The sequence below is a fragment of the Hyperoodon ampullatus genome, assembly GCF_949752795.1.
Source record: "Hyperoodon ampullatus genome assembly, chromosome: 11".
In the NCBI taxonomy this organism is placed as follows: domain Eukaryota; kingdom Metazoa; phylum Chordata; class Mammalia; order Artiodactyla; family Ziphiidae; genus Hyperoodon; species Hyperoodon ampullatus.
In genome coordinates, this window is record NC_136924.1 from 20755817 (window position 1) to 20778371 (window position 22555).

General features: G+C 39.7%; 1 protein-coding gene across 1 annotated transcript in view; it reads left to right on the top strand.

The window, feature by feature from the left end:
- Nucleotides 1-22555, top strand: part of CFAP54 (cilia and flagella associated protein 54) — a gene marked incomplete at both ends in the record, with an annotated part of 308135 nt that overhangs the window by 15696 nt on the left and 269884 nt on the right. Inside the window, 2 exons of the mRNA XM_079714797.1 lie at nucleotides 6664-6835; nucleotides 11749-11807. Coding sequence (XP_079570923.1) covers nucleotides 6664-6835; nucleotides 11749-11807 — 231 coding nt within the window. The remainder of the gene's footprint in view (nucleotides 1-6663; nucleotides 6836-11748; nucleotides 11808-22555) is intronic.

Genomic DNA, 22555 nt, shown 5'->3' on the forward strand with positions numbered 1-22555 from the left:
GTTCCCTTTTCTCCACACCCTCTCCAGCATTTATAATTTGTAGATGTTTTGATGATGGCCATTCTGACCGGTGTGAGGTGATACCTCATTGTAGTTTTGATTTGCATTTCTCTAATGATTAGTGATGTTGAGCATCCTTTCATATGTTTGTTGGCAGTCTGTATATCTTCTTTGGAGAAATGTCTATTTAGGTCCTCTGCCCATTTTTGGATTGGGTTGTTTGTTTCTTTGATATTGAGCTGCATGAGCTGCCTGTATATTTTGGAGATTAATCCTTTGTCAGTTGCTTCATTTGAAAATATTTTCTCCCGTTCTGAGGGTTGTCTTTTCGTCTTGTCTATGGTTTCCTTTGCTGTGCAAAAGCTTTGAAGTTTCATTAGGTCCCATTTGTTTTTTTTTGTTTTTATTTCTGTTTCTCTAGGAGGTGGGTCAAAAAGGATCTTGCTGTGATGTATGTCATAGAGTGTTCTGCCTATGTTTTCCTCTAAGAGTTTTATGGTGTCTGGCTTCACATTCAGGTCTTTAATCCATTTTGAGTTTATTTTCCTGTATGGTGTTAAGGAGTGTTCCAATTTCATTCTTTTGCATGTACCTGTCCAGTTTTCCCAGCACCACTTATTGAAGAGGCTGACTTCTTTCTACATTGTATATTCTTGCTTCCTTTATCAAAGATAAGGTGACCATATGTGTGTGGGTTTATCTTTGGGCTTTCTATCCTGTTCCATTGATGTATATTTCTGTTTTTGTGCCAGTACCATACTGTCTTGATTACTGTAGTTTTGTAGTAGAGTCTGAAGTCAGGAAGCCTGATTCCTCCAGCTCTGTTTTGCTTTCTCAAGATTGCTTTGGCTGTTAAGGGTCTTTTATGTTTCCATACAAATTGTGAAATTTTTTTTTCTAATTCTGTGAAAAATGCCATTGGTAGTTTGATAGGGATTGCACTGAATCTGTAGATGGCTTTGGGTAGTATAGTCATTTTCACAGTGTTGATTCTTCCAATCCAAGAGCATGGTATATCTCTCCATCTGTTTGTATCAGTTTTAATTTCTTTCATCAGTGTCTTATAGTTTTCTGCATACAGGTCTTTTGTCTCCTTAGGTAGGTTTATTCCTAGGTATTTTATTCTTTTTGTTGCAACAGTAAATGGGAGTGTTTCCTTAATTTCTCTTTCAAATTTTTCATCATTAGTGTATAGGAATGAAAGAGAATTCTGTGCATTAATTTTATGTCCTGCTACTTTACCAAATTCATTGATTAGCTCTAGTAGTTTTCTGGTAGCATCTTTGGGATTCTCTATGTATAGTATCATGACATTTGCAAACAGTAACAGCTTTACTTCTTCTTTTATGATTTGGATTCTTTTTATTTCTAGTTCTTCTCTGATTGCTGTGGCTAAAACTTCCAAAACTATGTCGAATAATAGTGGTGAGAGTGGGCAACCTAGTCTTGTTCCTGATCTTAGTGGAAATAGTTTCAGTTTTTCACCATTGAGAATGATGTTGTCTGTGGGTTGGTCATATATGGCCTTTATTATGTTGAGGAAAGTTCCCGCTATGCCTACTTTCTGGAGAGTTTTTATCATAAATGGGTGTTGAATTTTGTCAAAAGCTTTTTCTGCATCTATTGAGATGATCATATGGTTTTTCTCCTTCTATTTGTTAATATGGTGTATCACATTCATTGATTTGCATATATTGAAGAATCCTTGCATTCCTGGAATAAACCCCACTTGATCATGCTGTATGATCCTTTTAATGTGCTGTTGGATTCTCTTTGCTAGTATTTTGTTGAGAATTTTTGCATCTATGTTCATCAGTGATATTGGCCTGTAGTTTTCTTTTTTTGTGACATCTTTGTCTGGTTTTGGTATCAGGGTGATGGTGCCTCGTAGAATGAGTTTGGGAGTGTTCCTCCCTCTACTATATTTTGGAAGAGTTAGAGAAGGATAGGTGTTAGCTCTTCTCTAAATGTTTGATAGAATTCGCCTGTGAATCCATCTGGTCCTGGGCTTTTGTTTTTTGGAAGATTTTTAATCACAGTTTCAATTTCAGTGCTTGTGATTGGTCTGTTCATATTTTCTATTTCTTCCTGGTTCAGTCTTGGGAGGTTGTGCTTTTCTAAGAATTTGTCCATTTCTTCCAGGTTGTCCATTTTATTGGTATATAGTTGCTTGTAATAATCTCATAATCCTTTGTATTTCTGCAGTGTCAATTGTTACTTCTCCTTTTTAATTTCTAATTCTGATGAATTGAGTCTTCTCCCTTTCTTTCTTGATGAGTCTGGCTAATGGTTTATCAATTTTGTTTATCTTCTCAAAGAACCAGGTTTTAGTTTTATTGATCTTTGCTATTGTTTCCTTCATTTCTTTTTCATTTATTTCTGATCTGATCTTTATGATTTCTTTCCTTCTGCTAATTTTGGGGTCTTTTGTTCTTCTTTCTCTAATTGCTTTAGGTGTAAGGTTAGGTTGTTTATGTGAGATGTTTCTTGTTTCTTGAGGTAGGGTTGTATTGGTATAAACTTCCCTCTTAGAACTGCTTTTGTTGCGTCCCATAGGTTTTGGGTCATCATGTTTTCATTGTCATTTGTTTCTAAGTATTTTTTATTTCCTCTTTGATTTATTCAGTGATCTCTTGGTTATTTAGTAGTGTATTGTTTAGCCTCCATGTGTTTATATATATATTTTACAGATTTTTTCCTGTAATTGATATCTAGTCTCATAGCGTTGTGGTCCGAAAAGATACTTGATACGATTTCTGTTTTCTTAAATTTACCAAGGTTTGATTTGTGACCCAAGATATGATCTATCATGAAGAATGTTCCATGAACACTTGAGAAGAAAGTGTATTCTGTTGTTTTTGGGTGGAATGTCCTATAAATATCAATTAATTCCATCCTGCTTAATGTATCATTTAAAGCTTGTGTTTCCTTATTTATTTTCATTTTGGATGATCTGTCCATTGGTGAAAGTGGGGTGTTAAAGTCCCCTACTATGATTGAGTTACTGTCGATATCCCCTTTAGTGGCTGTTAGCATTTGTCTTGTGTATTGAGGTGCTCTTATGTTGCGTGCATAAATATTTACAATTGTTATATCTTCTTCTTGGATCGATCCCTTGATCATTATGTAGTGTCCTTCTTTGTCTCTTGTAATAGTCTTTACTTTAAAGTCTATTTTGTCTGATAGGAGAATTGCTACTCCAGCTTTCTTTTGATTTCCATTTAGATGGAATATCTTTTTCCATCCCCTCACTTTCAGTCTGTATGTGTCCCTAGGTCTGAAGTGGGTCTCTTGTAGACAGCATATATACAGGTCTTGTTTTTGTATCCATTCAGCCAGTCTGTGTCTTTTGGTTGGAGCATTTATTCCATTTACATTTAAGGTAATTATCAATGTGTATGTTCCTGTTACCATTTTCTTAATTGTTTTGGGTTTGTTATTGTACGTCTTTTCCTTCTCTTGTGTTTCCTGCCTAGAGAAGTTCCTTTAGCATTTGTTGTAAAGCTGGTTTGGTGGTGCTGAATTCTAGAGAGCTTTTGCTTGTCTGTAAAGGTTTTAATTTCTCTGTCGAATCTGAATGAAATCCTTGCTGGGTAGCGTAATCTTGGTTGTAGGTTTTTCCCTTTCATCACTTTAAATATGCCCTGCCACTCCCTTCTGGCTTGCAGAGTTTCTGCTGAAAGATTAGCTGTTAACCTTATGGGGATTCCCTTGTGTGTTTTTTGTTGTTTTTCCCTTGCTGCTTTTAATATGTTTTCTTTGTGTTTAATTTTTGGTAGTTTGGTCATTATGTGTCTTGGAGTGTTTTGCTTGGATTTATTCTGTATGGAACCCTCTGCACTTCCTGGACTTGATTAACTATTTCCTTTCCCATATTAGGGAAATTTTCAACTATAATCTCTTCAAATGTTTTCTCAGTCCCTTTCTTTTTCTCTTCTTTTTTTGGGACCCCTATAATTTGAATGTTGGTGTGTTTAATGTTTTCCCAGAGGTCTCTGAGACTGTCCTCAATTCTTTTCATTCTTTTTTTCTTTATTCTGCTCTGTGGTAGTTATTTCCACTATTTTATCTTCCAGATCACTTATCCGTTCTTCTGCCTCAGTTATTCTGCTATTGATTCCTTCTAGAGAATTTTTAATTTCATTTTTTGTGTTGTTCATCATTGTTTGTTTGCTCTTTAGTTCTTCTAGGTCCTTGTTAAACGTTTCTTGTATTTTCTCCATTCTATTTCCATGATTTTGGATCATCTTTACTATCATTACTTTGAATTCTTTTTCAGGTAGGCTGCCTATTTCCTCTTTATTTGTTTGGTCTGGTGGGTTTTTACTTTGCTCCTTCATCTGCTGGGTACTTCTCTGTCTTCTCGTTTTGCTTAACTTACTGTGTTTGGGGTCTCCTTTTCGCAGGCTGCAGGTTCGTAGTTCCTGTTGTTTTTGGTGTCTGTCCCCAGTGGGTAAGGTTGGTTCAGTGGGTTGTGTAGGCTTCCTGGTGGAGGAGACTGGTGCCTGGGTTCTGGTGGATGAGGCTGGATCTTGTCTTTCTGGTGTGCAGGACCGTGTCTGGTGGTGTGTTTTGGGGTGTCTGTGACCTTATTATGATTTTAGGCAGCCTCTCTGCTAATGGGTGGGGTTGTGTTCCTGTCTTGCTAGTTGTTTGCCATGGGGTGTCCAGCACTGCAGCTTGCTGGTCATTGAGTGGAGCTGCGTCTTAGCATTGAGATGGAGATCTTTGAGAGAGCTTTCTCACCGTTTGTTATTACATGAGGCTGGGAGGTCTCTGGTGGACCAATGTCCTGAACTTGGCTCTCCCACCTCAGAGGCTCAGGCCTGATACCCGGCCAGAGCACCAAGACCCTGAGCACACAGCAGGCTGAGAGGCTTGTCTGCTCACCCACAGGGGTGGGTGGGGGCTTTGGAGGTCAGATCCCAGGGAGAGGACTCTTACCTCCCATTTCTGATTGGTCACTAAGCCCCATTGCCTCAGGCAAGGCTTAAATCTTCCCATTCTTTTTATCCCCCCTTGCAGAGCTCCACTTCAGGGCTTTTTTTTTAACATCTTTATTGGAGTATAATTGCTTTACAATGGTGTGTTAGTTTCTGCTTTATAACAAAGTGAATCAGTTATACATATACATATGTTCCCATATCTCTTCCCTCTTGCGTCTCCCTCCCTCCCACCCTCCCCATCCCACGCCTCTAGGTGGTCACAAAGCACTGAGCTGATCTCCCTGTGCTATGCGGCTGCTTCCCACTAGCTATCTATTTTACGTTTGGTAGTGTATATATGTCCATGCCACTCTCTCACTTTGTCACAGCTTACCCTTCCCCCTCCCCATATCCTCAAGTCCATTCTCTACGTCTGCATCTTTATTCCTGTCCTGCCCCTAGGTTCTTCATGACATTTTTTTTTTTTAGATTCCATATATATGTGTTAGCATACGGTATTTGTCTTTCTCTTTCTGACTTACTTCACTCTGTATGACAGACTCTAGGTCCATCCACCTCACTACAAATAACTCAATTTCGTTTCTTTTTATGGCTGAGTAATATTCCATTGTATATATGTGCCACATCTTCTTTATCCATTCATCTGATGATGGACACTTAGGTTGCTTCCATCTCCTGGCTAGTGTAAATAGAGCTGCAATGAACATTTTGGTACATGACTCGTTTTGAATTATGGTTTCTCAGGACAACCTCAGAGGCCTTTGATCTCTCCTAGCTCCTGCATGTAGCTTTGTCCTCCGTCTGCTTTGCATCTTTCACACTTTTGTCAGAATTCATTTCTAAAGTGTAAATCAAATAATTGTACTCCATTGCTCTTTGGATTTGCCCTTTTGCCATAGTCCATATTCCTTGCAATGGTGTGGAAGCTCTCCATGTTCTGACCATGGACCACCTCTATAGCCTAATTTATCTTAAACCTTCTCATCCAACTTTAAAAAAAGACTTTCAAATCAGTGACCACAGCAAGCACCTCAAGCATTCCTAACACTGTGTGTGCCTGGAACGCTTTTCCCTCTGTCGAGAGCCTTGTCTTCCTCATCTTTGAGTCCCTGTTGCTTAGAGTGTGGCAAACAGAGGTGGTCAGCAAACATTTGCTGAAGGAATTGTGTAAATGGTAATAATTACATCTGAATTAATATGTTAACGTGCCATTGTGGGGCTTTACAAAAATCGATTCAATTCTATATTCTTGGAAGTAGGATTTTGTACCTTTTTTTTTTTTTTTTTGCTTTTGAAAAGTTTTTTGACTAAGGAAAGGTAATCTTAACTAAATGAATGCTTTGAAGAAACCTATTTTACCATGTTTCTTTCCATATGTTAGTCCAATAAGGCTGCTATAACAAAAATCCAGAGATTGGATGGCTTAAACAACATTTATTGCTCACAGTTCTGGAGACTGGGAAATGCAAGATCAGGGTGCTGGAAAATTCAGTGTCTGCTGAAGGCCTGCTTCCCCCTGTGTCCCCATATGGCAGATGGCGAGGTTGCAACATATAAATTTTGGGAGAACACAAACATTCAGTCTATTGACCTCTACTAATTTATTGAATCAATTAAGAAGAATCGTTTCCATTTTAGTTTTGTACATTTTAAGAAGTGCTTTCGTAAGTTGCATAAACGTTATTTATATTCTTTTTCTTTTCCTCATGTGTTTCAGTTTCATGCTTTAAGTGGCAGAAATATTTGCAACTACCAGCTGGTCTGTGACAGTGACATGAACCTGCAGAATAAAGAATCTGTGGCCCGGTGTCTGCATATCTTGTCCTCCTTAAGGATCATCATGCAGGTGGCTTTGCCACAGGAGCAACTTTGCTGGATTATATTCAATGGTATATGTCAGCGTCTTTTTTTCATTGTGTCTTTCAGAAAGGTATTTAAATACTAAGTTTGATGGTGACTTGATTACCTTGTGATTTAAAACATGTTCATTTCCTCCTAGGGGCAAGATGGGGATAAAGATAAAGACCTACTAGAGAATGGACTTGAGGATACGGGGAGGGGGAAGGGTAAGCTGGGACAAAGTGAGAGAGTGGCGTGGACATATATACACTACCAAATGTAAAATAGATAGCTAGTGGGAAGCAGCCACAAAGCACAGGGAAATCAGCTGGTGCTTTGTGACCACCTAGAGGGGTGGGATAGGGAGGGTAGGAGGGAGGTAGACACAAGAGGGAAGAGATATGGGGACATATGTATATGTATAACTGATTCACTTTGTTATAAAGCAGAAACTAACACACCATTGTAAAGCAATTATACTCCAATAAGGATGTTATTTCCTAATAGGATACTTGCGGGCTTTTTTACGTTTTTATTACATTTCAGCTTGTCCTTATGAGCGGGGACTTATACAGCATGTCTGTGGGTTTTCTGCTCAAGGGAGGCTCAGAGGCTGTGGGGATAATCAGTTTCACATATATACAAAATAGGGACCACAGTTAGTAAGTAAATATAAATGGGGAAGGATTGGACGACAGGTTAGATTGTTTCTGAGCATCATCCATTTATTGGTTCTCTCCATGAATACTTTGGCCAATGACCAGGGCTTCCTATGCATCAGCCTTCTCGTCCTACTTGTTTTTGAGTGAGGAGCTCTGAGAATGTGCATGTATGTATGTGTATAGTGTATTTACATATATGTGCATTGTACAGATACACATATGTACATGTATATGCATTATATATGTCTCATGAAATGAATCTTATCTATCAAAATGTAGCATTTGTTTTTTTCCTTTTAAGACTTACAATTTAAATTCAACTAAAATTCTCTTTAAAGTTACAATTTGAAGTTACGATGAGTCGCCTGATGAGTCACCTACAGTATTGTTTTCTGGATAACATATTCCTGAAAGAAAAGTAATAACAGTGTGTTCTGTGTGCCTAAGACCAGGGCAAAATAACCTGGAAGAAAACATATTGGATTTTCTCTCATCCGTGGCAACTGACAGTACATTTCCTAGCCTTTTCCTTCCTTGATCTCCCCAAATAATTTTTTTGACATTTTGATTGTAATTAGACCTTACATTTGCTACCAGAGATGAGGCTGACTCTGGAAGACATTTTTCAGTCCAGTGATTGTTAAGCTTTTGGGCCTCTCCTCATCCTCAGAGTTGCCACGGCTGTCTCTGCACCTGAATTGCTCACACATCTTGGCAGGGATTGAGCAGGCAGAGCTTCTGTACTCAGGAAGGAGTGATAGGCCTGAGGGTTGGGCCCTGCAGTCAGGCTTTGTTTGAAAGGTGGAAATGATGCAGCATGACTCCCTGCCTGAAACCCTTTTCAGATCACACACAAAACCCCCCAATATTCTTAAAAAAAAAAAGTCTGAACGATTTCTGTATCTTCTACATCCTTTTTCTGGTGTGTGCTTTTTCCTTAACATCGTGTTCTAGATTTTATCCTGTTTCCTAAATATTTTTCAGCTCAGCACTATGGTTTTAGAATCTAGCCGTGTTGCTATATGTAAACCTAGTTTGTTAACTCTGCCTGCTGAATTGTATTTCGCAGATACCTATGCACCCGTAGGGATGGGCACATGGTTTGCCCTGCTTCTTTAACTGCACAAATAATTCTACAGTGAATATCCTCGCCTCTATCCTTTTATAGACCTGTGTGAGAGTTTTCTGGGACTTATGCCCAGGAGTGAGGTTCCTGGATTGTGGGAGATACATATACTTAGTGTCATTAACTGCTGTTCCTGTTTTAGTTAATTAATCTCAAACTTATTAAGTGCCCGGCATTGTTCTAGATGCTAGGGTTACAGTAGTGGACGACAGACAAAAACCCTGTTCTCATGCTTACATAATGCTTCAGGGAGATGATAAACAAATCAAAACTAAATGATGTATCAGATGGTGATGAGTGCTATAGAGGAAAGTAAAGCCGAGAAAGGGGTTAGGGAGAGCACTGGCTGGGCTGCAATTTTATTTTATTTTTTAAAAAAGATTTATTATTTATTTTAATTTTTTTGGCTGCATTGGGTCTTCGTTGCTGCGCACAGCCCTTCTCTAGTTGCGGTGAGTGGGGGCTACTCTTCGTGGTGGTGCGCGGGCTTCTCTTGTTGTGGAGCACGGTCTCTGGGCACACGGGCTTCAGTAGTTGTGGCATGCGGGCTCAGTAGTTGTGGCTCGTGGGCTCTAGAGCGCAGGCTCAGTAGTTGTGGTGCACAGGCTTAGTTGCTCCACAGCAGGTAGGATCTTCCCAGACCAGGGCTCGAACCCATGTCCCCTGCATTGGCAGGCAGATTCTTAACCACTGCGCCACCAGGGAAGTCCCGGGCTGCAGTTTTAAGTGGAATGGTCAGGGTAGGCCTCACCTGAGATGAGATGCCGTTGGAGTAAACACCTGACTGAGACATCTGGGTGTTTGGGGGAAGGGCATTCCAACTGGGAGATTAACAAGTGCAAAGAGTTTGTAGTTTTAAAACTTTGGAATTTAAGTTATGAGAAAATAAATTGACCTGCAGTCAATTTCTCAAAATACATTTGAGCTTTCCAGTTAGACGTTAACACTCTTTTAATTGACTATTATACACACATACCCTTGTTTTTAAGATATTTAACCAGTCTTCGTTCTTTCACAAAATCTAACTGGGTAAATGAATGTTGGATAACATCTGACATCTCAACTAACCTGAACCCAACTCATTTGAACCCTCAAATAGTCAAGATTATTTTGGTGGTGGCTGTCTTAGATGAAAAGGAGTCACATGACAAGGCAATAAACTCTGTATTAGGGATTTGGTTAAAAATCAAGCCAACTCCCAAAGATAGCCTGAGAACGTAAAGATTTAGTCTGTGCTCCGTTTTGTACCATGTACTCTCTCCATCGGGCTCCTGCCATGGAATCTGTGAGCCATGCCAAGATCCTGAACCATCAGAGAAGGATTCCGTTATAGTCAGGATGCACTAGGGCTGCAAAGGTTAAAGGCACATCTTTGAAATACAGAGGGCCCTTGTTATTCTTGAGGGCGATCTCCTGGGGCTTTCTGAAATCCCGCAGCTCCCACTGCTGAATGTTTGGGCTTCTGGCTTATACCTGAATCACATGTTTTGTGGAGAGTCATGTGTTCCTATGCATATCCTTACTTGGTGACTTTTTTTTTTTTTTTCCCTAAAAACGCAGTTACACAGTTGGGTCAGCAAAGCCAAGTCGAGATGAGAATGCGGAGCTTGGGCTCTTACTAGCTGAGTGGTTTTTTCCCCCAGTGGATCTTACATGAGATAAACAACTCTGTCATGGGAGCAGGCACACTAAGAATGTGGGAGACTTGTATTCTCTGTGAACTTTATGGTACTTTAAGTGTTTAAGATTCTATTCAGTACTTTTTGGTCACTGATTTGTGTAATGTTTATTATGCTTGCAGATGTATTTTAATCAAGGGATGTGTGTTTTGGAGCAGATGCTGTTTTCTCAGAAGCTTTTAAAGTTTAAACGTGAACATAGGATTTGGAATTGTTGAATTTTGGTGGTTATGAATTTTAGATGAGGTATTTTATAAAAAATATTTAGATTGCTTGTCATTATAATTACACGCCTTTTTAAAGCATGGTATTATACTGTTTTTTGGGTTATGTTTATAGCTCAATAATGTCCTTTGTATACAGAAGGATATATGGTGATGTCATTCCCCACTCGTCCTCCAAATGCTGCCATAGAATGAGTCTTCTATCCTCATTTAATTAGTGGCTTGATTTTAAAACAAAATCATACTTGAATGATCTTAAATAGGAGCTGGAAATGGCGTTTTTCATTAGAGTTCTAATGGGACGTACCTGAATAATGGGGTAAATATTATATGAGACAGTGAATGAATATAATACAACCTATTATGCATTATGAGTTTTAAATTATGAGTTTCCTTCTTGGGTATTGTGTGCCATCTGATTAAATGTGTATTCTAGTCTTATTTGGAGATAAATCTTCAGTTTTTCAACTGTGAGGAAACCATGGGAACCCATAACATTTTATGTGAATTAATAAAACCACAAAGTACATAAATTATGCTACTAAAATACTCTTTTGTTCAATATATTTCAAAACTTAAACTGCCTTTAAAATGAGACTAAAAGAGGGGCTTCCCTGGTGACGCAGTGGTTGAGAGTCTGCCTGCCAATGCAGGGGACATGGGTTCGTGCCCTGGTCCGGGAAGATCCCACATGCCGTGGAGTGGCTAGGCCCGTGAGCCATGGCCGCTGAGCCTGCACGTCTGGAGCCTGTGCTCTGCAACAGGAGAGGCCACAACGGTGAGAGGCCCGCGTACCGCAAAAAAAAAAAAAAAAAGAGACTAAAAGATTCCTGTGTCAACATATTTAAAATATGGTCATGGGGCTTCCCTGGTGGCGCAGTGGTTGAGAGTCCGCCTGCCGATGCAGGGGACACGGGTTCGTGCCCCGGTCCGGGAAGATCCCACATGCCACGGAGCGGCTGGGCCCGTGAGCCATGGCCGCTGAGCCTGTGCATCCGGAGCCTGTGCTCCGCAACGGGAGAGGCCACAGCAGTGAGAGGCCCGTGTACAGCAAAAAAAAAAAAAAAAAAAAAAATATGGTCATATTAGTTCTTTCAATAATTGGGCTACAAGTTACAAAAACGTTTATAATGATTATAACTCTCTGGCCAATATCAGATTTTCTCATGAGAAAATCACTTGTTTTGGGAGCTACCAACTTAAACTGCAGAAATCGGAATGTAAAATTTCATCATTTGACTGTAAAACATGTTAATCTTTTTCTCCATCTAGGTACCATTTACATTTACACCATTTGCAGAAAACTGATGATCATAGGTCACTCTTCTAAGGTATGGAATTTACTGACAAAATATCTTCCCCTGTAATTCCTGGCTTTCTTAAGACTTTTGTTAGCATTGCATACTAAACAAAGAAAATTTGTGAATTATATCACAAAATTTAGTGAATTTACATAGGTTTACTATTTTTAGTTTTCCTTTAATTTGATCATGTAAAAATGTAGACAATAAAGTATTCATGAGAAGAAAGAATTTCTAAAATTGATAGGTATTTCTCCAGTGTCCTTCAGTCTCTCAAATTAGTCATAACTTGTCAACATGTTACTGAACATACATCTGATACCTATATCTCTAGGGAGGGTGGCCATCCATTCTAGCTTGGCCAAGACAGTCCTGTTTTATGCCTGTTGTCCTGGAGTAAGAATTAATAGTGCCTACTTTCACTTTTAAAAATGTGCTGGTTGGGATGATAAACTATGGTTAGCCTGTTTATGTCTTGTTATGGAGCTTGGACTGCATTTTGCTTGAAGAGCTGGACTGTACTTATGGTCCAGATACTAGTTGGGTGAACAAACTCCTAAACTATGTCCCAGTTATGAGCTGACTTTGTTTTACAGTAAGATTCTCACTGACCAGTACTTACTGCTTAGTTTTAGCTCGAGGAAGTGGCTGACACTTCTGTTGACTTCCTTACCATGTTGGTAGCACTTCTGTCTGCAGGAGACATATTTATTCCCTGTGTTCACTGTCCAGTCATTGGAATGTAGGCCAAGAAGGGAAAATATACTCTCCTGGAGACCATGCTTGAGTTCTTTCTGGCATTTGCCACACTACTACTTTAGTCTTCTCTATTGCATGCAAAACCTTGCTCTGAATATTCTAACGCTCGGGACAGATATTTTTTCCTTATTTCCTCAAAACACAGCCAAGTATCTTAAAAGTTGACAATGTTTAAAAAATAGATAGAAGCAAAGATATTTGCATGCTTAATGGATAACATTAATTGGGTGTTCTGTTTTGTTCCTTGCATTTAAAAGCTCTATTACTGACAGTGACTTGAACAAACTCTCTACCAGCTTTTTGAGTGTGAATTAAAACGAGGGGAGACTGTCCCATGTATAATGTAAATTTGGCCTACAGACTATTCCAACGATTCTCTATCCAGTTCCAGATGATTTCCTAAAAAGAATTTGCAATCTCCTGTTGCACTTGCTGTAGCAACAAATACTGCTTCGTGGAGCCATCGTAGTTTGGTCTGCTTATAGCATTTGTCTGGCAAAAGTTTGAAGGGCAGAGATGTCTGTGCCAACATTTAACTGTTAGTGTTTGTACTTGTTAATGCTGAGAGAATTTTAATTTAACATGATAGTCATCTTAAAATAATTTCTTATTTATACCCTTTGTAAGACATCTTCTTTCCCCCTCATATAACTTGAGTTTCTCTCTGACAAAATAAGGAAGGCCTGAAGGAGGATCGTTCTATGTCCCAATCTTGTGGGATGTGAGTGGGGGAGTGAGGAATGCAAGAATTTGGGGGTGGTGGGTGGCTGTACAGTTGGCACTTTCAGATCAGGATGAAATTCTTTCAGTTTGTTCAGTATAATAAGTTTCAAGGAAATTAATTTTCACCCTGAAATTCACAGACCCTCAGCTGACAAGTTGATTCCTGAGCTGAGACTGTAAATGGACTCGATGGGTCCATTTAATGGGGACAAGCCCTTGGCAGTCCAGCCACGTCTGAATCCTCCTGATTCTGTAGCTACTTTAGAGTTCAAGTCTGTTATAGCAAGAGACAGAAGGAGAAACAGAATTGGAATCCTTAGGCTTTTCTTGGTGTTACCCCAGAGCAATCTAAAGTCCTATTCCTATAGGAGCTGGGAATTATGATTACCATTTGTTATTATTATTGAATCCCTACTCTGTGTTAGGTACTGTGTGAAGGGCTTTGCATACACAATAATGCCATAATAGTCTTATGAGGTGGACACCACCACCATCACTGTGCTTTGTTGAATGAATGCTTATCGTCTCTAAGGTATGCTTCTAAGCACTTTCACATATTATCTCATTTAATCCTCACACCAGCACTTTGAGAAGGTGCCATCATTACCTTTATCTTATAGACAAGGAAGCTGAGGCTTAGAAAGGTTAATTCGCTCAAGGTCACACATCTAGTTAGAGATGTAGCGAAGGCTAGAGCCAATGCCACCCTGTACTGCCTCTCAACACCATTAGAATAAGGCGTATCTGTCGGCATATCCCATGACCCACCCTATTTTGGTTCATCTCTGCAAATGGAGGAGTTGTGTGGGAGCTCCTGATACAATGCTGAAATATTTTCTGACATGACTGAAGGCATCCTGAAGACCAAGACTGGCCAGGGCTTTTCCCCAAATGGGAAGCACTTTTGTGCTGAGGCAGGTCACCAGCATAAGCTTGGTGAATGGAGGGAGGGCAGTTCTCTAAGCTTCTTTCCCTAAAGACATAAGACAGTTTGCTTTCCTTTATGGTAAAAGCTGTAGTTTCTTCTGAGGCATTTACAACTGTAGTATAGTACTCAGCAAACATTAAAGAATTCAGTAGAATCTATTCATTCTAAGAAAATGTTGATTTCTGTTTTCCCTATTTACCAAACTGAAATAGTTTGGTAAAGTGTGTGGCTTGAACAGTGGTTGTCAGATCAGTCCACATACCGTTACATAAACTTCAAGTCCAGACTTTGAAATGCTTCTCAGTGTTTTCCCTCAAAGGGTATGAGTTGATATAAATGACGCTGCAGTGCCATCCTGTGGCTCAGCTGATTAATTGTGTGTGTGTTTTTCCTACTTGACACCTGAACCATGCTTTTGCTAGGCTCCTATAATATGGTTTTTCAGAGTTGCTTTTATTTTTTTTTTTTGCTTTTATTTTTTTTAATGAAGACAGTAGTCCTCCTGAAATCGTCAATTTTTTATTAATAGAAATAATTCTTTCAGGGGCAAGAAAAAATGCTACAAATTAAGAGGGTTTTTTTTTTTTGTAATGGCATTTCCTCTTTAAAACCTGAATGATGGTTTCTTAGAGCCCTAAGTGGAATGACGGCTTTTCTCCTTTTTGTCATAGTTTCCCTGTGTAGTGGGAAGAATCCTGCTGCACTTGGGAATCCAGAGACCTGAATTTCAGCCCCACCTCTGTCACTTACAAGCAGTTTAGTCTCTTGGAGTCAGATTAGGTTACTTTTAAGGTCCCTTCTGGCACTAAAATCTGTGATTTAGGGTCTTGATGCTAAGTCTGAGGCCAAACCCAAACATCATGTGAACAGCTGTTCACGGATGCTATTTTTACTTTGGAATGTGAAATTTCTAATACCAGGAATCCTGAGAGCTTTGGAAAGACGTGGATATAAAGGGGGGGGGGAATTTATATATGGTTTAATTCCACCTCCCCCCAAATACAACAACCTGAATGTAAAAATCCACAATAAGATTTCTGTGCAGCAGATACGAGGAACTCAAGAGTTTTGATGACTGTTAATTCCATATCAGTTGTGTGGCAAAATCAGCAAACAATGACAGCAGCAGCAACGAAAACAGCAATAAAGCGACCCCAGGCCAACTTAGTAGAGATATAGTGTCCAGAACCAGGGAGGGGGAGTTTCCTTTCACTATGGTCTAGTTACACACTTTAAAGGGACTTCGGCAACCTGGAGCAAAGCCGTGGAAGACCAACAATGATGGGAAAGGGAAGTGCAGTCCTGGGAGGTAAAGAAGTGCTTGGGGATCTTTATCCTGGAGAGAGAGCTGGGGGAGAGGGCAGGCTGCATAGGTGCTTTCAGATTCATGGAAGGCGGTGATTTGCAAGTTGAGTTTTGAGTGGTCTTGTGCTGTTCCAGAAGGCATAACTAGGATGAATGTACCGGAGATGTATCAAGGTGGATTGCATTTCAGATTAAAGAAGTTCATGTTTAGAATTGTCTTCTTATGCCACAGGGCATGTTCCTTGTTACTGGAGGTGGGAAGTCATGGGTGGGGAAGGTGTGGGACATCAGGTGGTGGTGCTGGTGATGTTGGGGAGGGGATGGAATTAGATAGATTCTCAACCCTTTGATCCTGTGATTACCTGAAGTAGGTCCATGTTTAGCATCATGAACTGAAACTTTTCAATGAAGGCCAGTCAGTCAGTCAGCAAAGATTTGTTGCATGTTTACTAAACACCAGATAAAATTCTGGGGGCTGGGGATACAGTGGTGAACAAGACAGACAGGGCCCTTTCCTAAGGTGAACTTGCATTCTAGTGGGATGAGCTTATATTCCCAGCGGATAGCAAAGGATATTACAAGTCTGTGTCAAACCCCGCTCTGCTTCCAACAGCCCCCGTCTGGACTCAAAATTGACCAGACAGTGGAGAATTCTGGCTTTTCAGGCTTCTTCTTCTTTTTTTTTTTACATCTTTATTGGAGTATAATTGCTTTACAATGGTGTGTTAGTTTCTGCTTTATAACAAAGTGAATCATTTATACATATACATATGTTCCCATATCTCCTCCCTGTTGCGTCTCCCTCCCTCCCACCCTCCCTATCCCACCCATCCAGGTGGTCACAAAACACCGAGCTGACCTCCCTGTGCTATGCAGCTGCTTCCCACTAGCTATCTATTTTACGTTTGGTAGTGTATATATGTCCATGCCACTCTCTCACTTTGTCACAGCTTACCCTTCCCCCTCCCCATACACTCAAGTCCATTCTCTAGTAGGTCTGTGTCCTTATTCCCATCTTACCCCTAGGTTCTTCATGATTTTTTTTCTTATATTCCATATATATGTGTTAGCATACGGTATTTGTCTTTCTCTTTCTGACTTACTTCACTCTGTATGACAGACTCCATCCACCTCACTACAGGTCCATCCACCTCACTACAAATAACTCAATTTCATTTCTTTTTATGGCCGAGTAATATTCCATTGTATATATGTGCCACATCTTCTTTATCCATTCATCCGATTATGGACACTTAGATTTTTTCCATCTCCTGGCTATTGTAAATAGAGCTGCAATGAACATTTTGGTACATGACTCTTTTTGAATTATGGTTTTCTCAGGGTATATGCCCAGTAGTAGGATTGCTGGGTCATATGGTAGTTGTATTTTTAGTTTTTTAAGGAACCTCCATACTGTTCTCCATAGTGGCTGTACCAATTCACATTCCCACCAGCAGTGCAGAGTGTTCCCTTTTCCCCACACCCTCTCCAGCATTTATTGTTTCTAGATTTTTTGATGATGGCCATTCTGACCGGTGTGAGATGATATCTCATTGTAGTTTTGATTTGCATTTATCTAATGATTAATGATGTTGAACATTCTTTCATGTGTTTGTTGGCAATCTGTATATCTTCTTTGGAGAAACGTCTATTTAGGTCTTCTGCCCATTTTTGGATTGGGCTGTTTGTTTTTTTGTTATTGAGCTGCATGAGCTGCTTATAAATTTTGGAGATTAATCCTTTGTCAGTTGCTTCATTTGCAAATATTTTCTCCCATTCTGAGGGTTGTCTTTTGGTCTTGTTTATGGTTTCCTTTGCTGTGCAAAAGCTTTGAAGTTTCATTAGGTCCCATTTGTTTGTTTTTGTTTTTATTTCCATTTCTCCAGGAGGTGGGTCAAAAAGGATCTTGCTGTGATTTATGTCATAGAGTGTTCTGCCTATGTTTTCCTCTAAGAGTTTGATAGTTTCTGGCCTTACATTTAGGTCTTTAATCCATTTTGAGCTTATTTTTGTCTATGGTGTTAAGGAGTGTTCTAATCTCATACTTTTACATGTCCCTGTCCAGTTTTCCCAGCACCACTTATTGAAGAAGCTGTCCTTTCTCCACTATACATTCCTGCCTCCTTTATCAAAGATAAGGTGACCATATGTGTGTGGGTTTATCTCTGGGCTTTCGATCCTGTTCCATTGATCTATATTTCTGTTTTTGTGCCAGTACCTTACTGTCTTGATTACTGTAGCTTTTTAGTATAGTCTGAAGTCAGGGAGCCTGATTCCTCCAGCTCCGTTTTTCTTTCTCAAGATTGCTTTGGCTATTCGGGGTCTTTTGTGTTTCCATAGAAATTGTGAAATTTTTTGTTCTAATTCTGTGAAAAATGCCAGTGGTAGTTTGATAGGGATTGCATTGAATCTGTAGATTGCTTTGGGTAGTAGAGTCATTTTCATAATGTTGATTCTTCCAATCCAAGAACATGGTATATCTCTCCATCTATTTGTATCATCTCTAATTTCTTTCATCAGTGTCTTATAATTTTCTGCATACAGGTCTTTTGTCTCCTTAGGTAGGTTTATTCCTAGATATTTTATTCTTTTTGTTGCAATGGTAAATGGGAGTGTTTTCTCGATTTCACTTTCAGATTTTTCATCATTAGTGTATAGGAATGCCAGAGATTTCTGTGCATTAATTTTGTATCCGGCTGCTTTACCAAATTCATTGATTAGTTCTAGTAGTTTTCTGGTAGCATCTTTAGGATTCCCTATGTATTGTATCATGTCATCTGCAAACAGTGACAGCTTTACTTCTTCTTTTCCGATTTGGATTCCTTTTATTTCCTTTTCTTCTCTGATTGCTGTGGCTAAAACTTCCAAAACTGTGTTGAATAAGAGTGGTGAGAGTGGGCAACCTTGTCTTGTTCCTGATCTTAGTGGAAATGGTTTCAGTTTTTCACCATTGAGGACAATGTTGGCTGTGGGTTTGTCATATATGGCCTTTATTATGTTGAGGAAAGTTCCCTCTATGCCTACTTTCTGCAAGGTTTTTTATCATAAATGGGTGTTGAATTTTGTTGAAAGCTTTCTCTGCATCTATTGAGATGATCATGTAGTTTTTCTCCTTCAATTTGTTAACATGGTGTATCACATTGATTGATTTGCGTATATTGAAGAATCCTGTATTCCTGGAATAAACCCCACTTGATCATGGTGTATGATCCTTTTAATGTGCTGTTGGATTCTGTTTGCTAGTATTTTTGTTGAGGATTTTTGCATCTATGTTCATCAGTGATATTGGCCTGTAGTTTTCTTTCTTTGTGACATCCTTGTCTGATTTTGGTATCAGGGTGATGGTGGCCTTGTAGAATGAGTTTGGGAGTGTTCCTCCCTCTGCTATATTTTGGAAGAGTTTGAGAAGGATAGGTGTTAGCTCTTCTCTAAATGTTTGATAGAATTCGCCTGTGAAGCCATCTGGTCCTGGGCTTTTGTTTGTTGGAAGATTTTAAATCACATTTTCAATTTCAGTGCTTGTGATTGGTCTGTTCATATTTTCTATTTCTTCCTGATTCAGTTTTGGCAGGTTGTGCATTTCTAAGAATTTGTCCATTTCTTCCAGGTTGTCCATTTTATTGGCATAGAGTTGCTTGTAGTAATCTCTCATGATCCTTTGTATTTCTGCAGTGTCAGTTGTTACTTCTCCTTTTTCATTTCTAATTCTATTGATTTGAGTCTTCTCCCTTTTCTTCTTGATGAGTCTGGCTAATGGTTTATCAATTTTGTTTATCTTCTCAAAGAACCAGCTTTTAGTTTTATTGATCTTTGCTATCGTTTCATTCATTTCTTTTTCACTTATTTCTGATCTGATCTTTATGATTTCTTTCCTTCTGTTAACTTTGGGTTTTTTTTGTTCTTCTTTCTCTAATTGCTTTAGGTGCAAGGTTAGGTTGTTTATTCGAGATGTTTCCTGTTTCTTAAGTTAGGATTGTATTGGTATAAACTTCCCTCTTAGAACTGCTTTTGCTGCATCCCATAGGTTTTGGGTCGTTGTGTCTTCATTGTCATTTGTTTCTAGGTATTTTTTGATTTCCTCTTTGATTTCTTCAGTGATCACTCTGTTATTAAGTAGTGTATTGTTTAGCCTCCATGTGTTTGTATTTTTTACGGATCTTTTCCTGTAATTGATATCTAGTCTCATAGCGTTTAGGTCGGAAAAGATACTTGATACAATTTCAATGTTCTTAAATTTACCAAGGCTTGATTTGTGACCCAAGATATGATCTCTCCTGGAGAATGTTCCATGAACACTTGAGAAAAATGTGTTGTTTTTGGGTGGAATGTCCTATAAATATCAATTAAGTCCATCTTGTTTAATGTATCATTTAAAGCTTTTGTTTCCTTATTTATTTTCATTTTGGATGATCTGTCCATTGGTGAAAGTGGGGTGTTAAAGTCCCCTACTATGATTGAGTTACTGTCGATCTCCCCTTTTATGGCTGTTAGCATTTGCCTGATGTATTGAGGTGCTCCTATGTTGGGTGCATAAATATTTACAATTGTTATATCTTCTTCTTGGATCGATCCCTTGATCATTATGTAGTGTCCTTCTTTGTCTCTTCTAATAGTCTTTATTTTAAAGTCTATTTTGTCTGATATGAGAATTGCTACTCTTTTGGTTTCCATTTGCATGGAATGTCTTTTTCCATCCCCTTACTTTCAGTCTGTATGTGTCTCTAGGTCTGAAGTGGGTCTCTTGTAGACAGCATATATATGGGTCTTGTTTTTGTATCCATTCAGCCATTCTGTGTCTTTTGGTGGGAGCGTTTAATCCATTTACATTTAAGGTAATTATTGATATGTATGTTCCTATTCCCATTTTCTTGTTTTGGGTTTGTTATTGTAGGTCTTTTCCTTCTCTTGTGTTTCTTGCCTAGAGAAGTTCTTTTAGCATTTGTTGTAAAGCTCGTTTGGTGGTGCTGAACTCTCTCAGCTTTTGCTTGTCTGTAAAGGTTTTAATTTCTCCATCAAATCTGAATGAGATCCTTGCTGGGTAGAGTAATCTTGGTTGTAGGTTTCTCTCCTTCATCCCTTTAAATATGTCCTGCCAGTCTCTTCTGGCTTGCAGAGTTTCTGCTGAAAGATCAGCTGTTAACCTTATGGGGATTCCCTTGTGTGTTATTTGTTGTTTTTCCCTTGCTGCTTTTAATATGTTTTCTTTTTATTTAATTTTTGACAGTTTGATTAATATGTGTCTTGGTGTGTCTCCTTGGATTTATCCTGTATGGGACTCTCTGTGCTTCCTGGACTTGATTTACTGTTTCCTTTCCCATATTAGGGAAGTTTTCAACTGTAATCTTTTCACATATTTTCTCAGTCCCTTTCTTTTTCTCTTCTTCTTCTGGAACCCCTAAAGTTCGAATGTTGGTGCATTTAATGTTGTCCCAGAGGTCTCTGAGACTGTCCTCAGTTCATTTCATTCTTTTTCTTTATTCTGCTCTGCAGTAGTTATTTCCACTATTTTATCTTCCAGGTCACTTATCCGTTCTTCTGCCTCAGTTATTCTGCTATTGATCCCATCTAGAGTATTTTTAATTTCATTTATTGTGTTGTTCATCGTTGCTTGTTTCATCTTTAGTTCTTCTAGATCCTTATTAAATGTTTCTTGCATTTTCTCTATTCTATTTACAAGATTTTGGATCATCTTTACTGTCATTATTCTGAATTCTTTTTCAGGTAGACTGCCTATTTCCTCTTCATTTGTTAGGTCTGGTGGGTTTTTATCTTGCTCCTTCATCTGCTGTGTGTTTTTCTGTCTTCTCATTTTGCTTATCTTACTGTGTTTGGGGTCTCCTTTTTGCAGGCTGCAGGTTCGTAGTTCCCGTTGTTTTTGGTGTCTGTCCCCAGTGGCTAAAGTTGGTTCAGTGGGTTGTGTAGGCTTCCTGGTGGAGGGGACTAGTGCCTGTGTTCTGGTGGATGAGGCTGGATCTTGTCTTTCTGGTGGGCAGGTCCACGTCTGGTGGTGTGTTTTCGGGTGTCTGTGGACTTATTATGATTTTAGGCAGCCTCTCTGCTAATGGGTGGGGTTGTGTTCCTGTCTTGCTAGTTGTTTGGCATAGGGTGACCAGCACTGTAGCTTGCTGGTCGTTGACTGAAGCTGGGTGCTGGTGTTGAGATGGAGATCTCTGGGAGATTTTTGCCGTTTGATATTATGTGGAGCTGGGAGGTCTCTTGTGGACCAGTGTCCTGAAGTTGGCTCTCCCACCTCAGAGGCACAGCACTGACTCCTGGCTGCAGCACCAAAAGCCTTTCATCCACACGGCTTAGAATAAAAGGGAGAAAAAGTAGAAGGAAGGAAGGAAAGAAAGGAAGGCAGGAAGGAAGGAAGGAAGGAAGAAGATAAAATAAAATAAAGTTATTAAAATAAAAAATACTTATTAAGAAAAAAAAATTTTTTTTTAAATCGAAAAACGGACGGATAGACCCCTAGGACAAATGGTGAAAGCAAAGCTATACAGACAAAATCTCTCACAGAAGCATACACATACACACTCACAAAAAGGGGAAAAAATAATAAATCTTGCTCTCAAAGTCCACCTCCTTAATTTGGGATGATTCGTTGTCTATTCATGTATTCCACAGATGTAGGGCACATCGAGTTGATTGTGGAGCTTTAATCCGCTGCTTCTGAGGCTGCTGGGAGAGATTTCCCTTTCTCTTCTTTGTTTGCACAGCTCCCGGGGCTCAGCTTTGGATTTGGCCCCGCCTCTGCGTGTAGGTCGCCCTTTGGATTTGGCCCCGCCTCTGCGTGTAGGTCGCCTGAGGGCGTCTGTTCTTCGCTCAGGACGGGGTTAAAGGAGCCGCCGATTCGGGGGCTCCGGCTCACTCAGGCCGCGGGGAGGGAGGGGTGCGGAGTGCGGGGCGTGCCTGCGGCGGCAGAGGCCGGTGTGACGTTGCACCAGCCTGAGGCGCGCTGTGCGTTCTCCCGGGGAAGTTGTCCCTGGGTCCTCAGACCCTGGCAGTGGTGGGCTGCGCAGGCTCCCGGGAGGGGAGGAGTGGAGAGTGACCTGTGCTCACA